At 41.2% G+C, this 4,716-nt stretch overlaps 1 protein-coding gene across 1 annotated transcript; it reads right to left on the bottom strand.

Moving 5' to 3' along the window:
* Positions 1-428: 428 nt before the first annotated feature.
* Positions 429-3,218, bottom strand: LOC119324504 (RGS1-HXK1-interacting protein 1-like). Its single transcript, XM_037598294.1, has 9 exons — positions 2,869-3,218; positions 2,729-2,795; positions 2,493-2,570; positions 1,888-1,940; positions 1,479-1,562; positions 1,322-1,374; positions 1,171-1,235; positions 1,018-1,076; positions 429-790 (listed from the first exon to the last, which is right to left on the bottom strand). Exons 1-9 carry the CDS (start codon positions 3,163-3,165, stop codon positions 701-703), a joined length of 846 nt encoding a protein of 281 aa, XP_037454191.1. The 5' UTR covers positions 3,166-3,218; the 3' UTR covers positions 429-700.
* Positions 3,219-4,716: the final 1,498 nt, after the last annotated feature.

Genomic DNA, 4,716 nt, shown 5'->3' with positions numbered 1-4,716 from the left:
CAGGTATAGATGGGAGGCTCCTCCCAGAGACTGGTAGCCAGCTAAAGGGTCCAAAATATAAAAAGTACATCTAACATTTAATTTGACCAAGAAATTGCTAAACAAAATGTAGATTTATATTTTTAACTGCGAATATGTGGATTGTGCAATGCAAAACTAATATCATTGGGTTGGAATTCAGAAACCTCTTTTCATGGTGCCCAATTAATCTGTATCTATTATATATTGATTCAAGTATAGATGGACTAATTGCTGAACAAAGGAAATCAACATGTCTTACAATGCAACATCTCGAATCTTATATATGGTTAGAATTTAGCAATTTCATAAAATCCTCTATATGACAAACTGGAGTATATTTTCCCGCAAAAGGAAAAGAAAAACTGGAGCATATAGTGTCAGATCCTCCAGCACCATGCAAACAGATAGTACCAAGGGAGAACTGCAAATTATACCAAAATATATATTTAAAATAACATCAACCAATGTCGATGAACAAAGACACCGCAGAGTGTCATCTGTTGCTGGTCAGAATTCAGCGCAGCAGAAAAGCATTTACAGGAGTGACAAAACTTATTGTTTCTTCCATGCCATGGGAAGATATTTTCTGCGGAAGAAGGTCCGCCAATGGCTTGCACTTCATGTTCCTCGAGGTTAAAAAGAAGAAGAAATGTGGCCGCAGGGACAATTGTGAAGACGGTTAGATAGGGACGCCATAATTCACAATCTTCGTCAGGGCCGAGTTGAGCACACGCTTCTCCTTCTTGACCTGAGAGGCTAGGCCGGAAATCTGCCAGGAAAAGAGAAAACAATGTTGACATGAACTTACATTACAAAATTCTCCAGCTTCACCAACAACAAAAAATTACATATATTTACAAAGGAGATGGGTGCAATCTATTGTGCACGGATTGACGAGCAAAGATAATAGTACAACTAGTCAACACATAACCTGTACATAGTTGAAGAGGAGAATAGTGGGGCAATGAAATGCAAACTACAGTTATATCTACTGACCTCTGATCGAAATTCAGATGCATGTGCTCTTGGAAGCTGATCGAGAATTCCCTTGAGACCTAAGAGGGAGCATTTCATCATATGTAAGATTCAAGGCAAGAAATTTCCACGCCAAATTCAAAGTCATTAAACAAAGCAAGGAATTGCACGCACCTACTGCTTGGTTTTCAATATCACTGATTTGCTTTAACTCACTTTGAATGGCACGCCCTTCTTCCCTGAGAAGGTGTACATCCATTCCAATGTTATATGAAAAATAAATAGAAACAGAAATGATAACTGGGTCAAACAAGGAACTACATGCCTGAGTGTATTCCACCCTTTCTGGAATCTCTTTTCTGCTGTTGCAGCTCGATCCTGGAACCCATTGCAATAAGTTTAACCATGAGTAGTATAGAAATTACAGTTCCCAGGTTGAAAACAAATGTCTTGGTGTTCTATCTATACATAAAGAAAGTTACCATCAGTTTTTGGCTTTCATTCGACATAAGATTGACGGTTTGCCGCATGTGATTCACTTCAGCCTGGATGCCAGAAAGTAGGGTCTACAATACAGCAAGCTGCGTTAGACAACCCACCTATTATTATTTTTTGTTTCTAAGGAAAATCAACCCTGCTGTTAAAGACTGCAGGTACCATAAACGACCTTCATAAAATCGTGATCATTTATGTTCTAAAAAAAGAAGGAACTGTATTATAACATGCTTATGCAAATAATAAAACATATTGCTCAACAGGTCAGAGTTAATCAACAAGTAGTAAGATATGACAAGATAAGATGGTTGATGCAGCTTCCAAACATTAAGCTAGCAAACAACTTGTCAATTCACAATGAAGTATGAGCTAATTAAACTGACAGGTAGTGCTTACCTCCTTGCTGACAAATACACGCCGTACACGTTGGATTAGGTAGCTCCTTGGCCCTGCGACAATCAATGACTCAGTTTCAGTCATACTAAATTTAGCAGTATACAAGAAAGCATCCAATTTTTCAGCCTTCATGCAACATCATGGAGCAAACTTCCACTGAATCAACAACCTTGTAATTTATACCGTGAAATGCTAGAAACTACTACTACACATTAAAGGTTGGATAATGTGAAATGAATTTCAGAGAAGCTGTAACATAATTCGCCTAATCCAATATTAAAAGAATAATGCAATCAGATAACCTGAACCTATACGAAAAAGGATATGTGCACGATAATTTAAGTTGGACGCAGTTAACTGGTTTACAGCAGTATCAGGACATTGCAGTTAACTGTAAGAAATGAAAGATAAATTGTAGATTCTCATTCGAGATATTGTTTTTGTGAATAATGATTCAACATGTGGCACTATTCATAAACAACTAAAACTCATTATCCTCTAAGAGATTAAATAATGTGCAAAGCATTCCACATGCAGGTACCATATTCTTTGTGAATAGCAGGCAATGACCGCAAAGCAAATGGGTTCCAAGGAAATGAGATTACTTTTGAGCAGCACGATTCCTGCAACCGTGGCTGAGCCCGCAGCGATGCCTGGATGCTCGATGGCCATGATGACACCCTCTGCAAAGGCAGCAACAATCAATACTTGATTTCAACTTATGCAGCCACAAATGCGCCGACAAGACATCCAAATCTGACCATTGTACATTCATCTGACCGAAGCTAAGCATGATAATCCGTCCATAATTATGCGATTTTGTAACCTACGATCCCCTCACCTTTGATCTTGCCCAGCGCCATCTGCTCACGAGCAAAGTACTCCTTCTTCACCCATTCCAGCTCTTCCTACATCACGAGAAAAATACAAATTTTGGTGAGATCGGAGCGAGGGAGGGGAATGGGGGGATAAAGGGCGGACCTTTGCGGCCTGGGTGAGGGTGGGGACGGCGGCGAGCGCGCCGGCCATGGCCGCGTTGGCGGCGTCGGACGCGGCGACGGCGGAGGAGTAGGCGTGCGCGTGGGCGGTGTCGACGGCGGTCCTGGCGGCGGCGGCCAGGTCGGCCCCGAAGGCCTCGCCCCGGCGCGTGTAGTCCGCGGCCGCGGCCGCCGCGGAGGACGCGGAGGAGGCGACCATGGAGGAGATGGACCCGCCGCTCTCTGGCTGCTGCTGCGGCGGCGAGGAGTCGCCGGCGGGAGCGGACGGCGCGTCGGTCATGGCGGCGGCGCGGTGGGGCTGCGGCTGCGTCGGATCCGGACCTGTTTTGCGGAAATGGGATTGGGGAAAACAGATTGGCGTACTGCCTGGAGCCCGCTTTCAAGGTGTGGACACGTATTCTCGCTATACGCGTTCCATTTGTTCACTCTCTTCGCCTTTTTTTTTTACCTCTTCGTTCTTAGAGATGTCAAACACGTCTCATGCTCTCTTTCACGAGCCCATTGTTTGTTAGGGTGAGAGCATGTTTTGATTTAAGATGGCCGTAAAAGGTTCGTAGCAACGAGGAGCAATGTCAAGTCCGGGTGCTCGCATTATTTCAGAATTTATTTTAGAAAGAATTTTCGGCGATGCGTTTTCATTAGGAGGAGATGTTTTCGTCGACTACGAGGCATCTTTGATGACTTCGTCAATCCCAAGATGATATATCGGCTCAATCTCTCGGAGCTGCTCATACGGTAGGGTGTGCGTGTGTGTGTTCATAGGGATGAGAGTATGCGCGTGTATATGAGCGCCTACGTATGTACGGTGTTAATTTTTTCGTCCAAGTATACTTTTTTTATTTTTTATTCTTGCACTATATACATTTAATAGCATGCCTTCACCCATTTGAATAAACTAGCAAATGTGTACGTGCAATGCACGTTGATAGAAAATTAATTGCATGGTCATATCAGACAGAAAATTTAATCAGCATTAATATTAGTAGATAGGAGATCAATTACGGGTGAATTATGTGTATAATCTATGTTTGGTATGTTTATTAATTTCATGCTAAACATGTCGAGCACCTGTCATTGGAGTAATATAGGTCGTTGATCGACAGTGTTTGGAGAAGCTTGGAGAGTTTCCGAACAGGGCGGCCCACGCAGCCACGCTCTTGGGCCGGCCCAATGTGCTCGCTCGGCTTGCCGCCGATTCCTTCGCCTCTTCACAATTAAGTGGGTCCACTGGGGTTGTTTGACCCTTGAATTAAAAAAAGTAGATTTGGAAAGATTCACAAATTCAAAAATAGTTCATGAATTTGAAAAAAGAGCAAAATTGAAAAAAAAATCATGATTTTGAATAAAGTTCATCAGTTTTAAAAATATTAGTGGAATTTGAAAAAAAATCATCATATTTTAAAAAACTTCATCGAATTTGAAAACACTTCATCGAATTTAAAAAAGTTCATCAAATTTAGAAAAATATTAAATTAAGAAATCATCAGTTTTGAAAAAAATCGATATTGGAAGAAGTTTGTGAATTTTGAAAAAAAGGTAAAGAAAGGAAAATAAAAAATGAAAAGAAAAGAAGTAGAAAGAGAAAAAGAAAATAAATAGAAAAGGAAAGAAAAAAACAAATAATACCAGTCCAAGAAAAAAAAACAGATCAAAAAAACAACCAGCTGGAACCAGGGGCTTCGCACGAACTGAAGAAAGAAGAAAAGGAAGAAACGAAGTAAGTAGTCACAAAGCTCCTATCCTAGTGGTTATTGGGGTTCTCTCTTATAGAACAAATCTTGAGTTTGATGTATCTGTCGGTCGCACACTTTTTTACGAAAAATTGAAAGGA

This window comes from Triticum dicoccoides, chromosome 6B (genome assembly GCF_002162155.2).
Source record: "Triticum dicoccoides isolate Atlit2015 ecotype Zavitan chromosome 6B, WEW_v2.0, whole genome shotgun sequence".
Lineage (NCBI taxonomy): Eukaryota > Viridiplantae > Streptophyta > Magnoliopsida > Poales > Poaceae > Triticum > Triticum dicoccoides.
Note: the sequence above shows the minus strand (reverse complement) of the source record. Positions and strands in the feature narration are given on the sequence as shown.

Coding starts and splice junctions, on each gene's coding strand:
- LOC119324504 (XM_037598294.1), bottom strand. CDS start 3,165: ATGACCGACGCGCCGTCCGCTCCCGCCGGCGACTCCTCGCCGCCGCAG. Junction 1,941..2,492: donor AGGAATCGTGCTGCTCAAAA/GTAATCTCATTT, acceptor TGATTGTCGCAG/GGCCAAGGAGCTACCTAATC. Junction 1,077..1,170: donor TATTGAAAACCAAGCAGTAG/GTGCGTGCAATT, acceptor GCTCCCTCTTAG/GTCTCAAGGGAATTCTCGAT.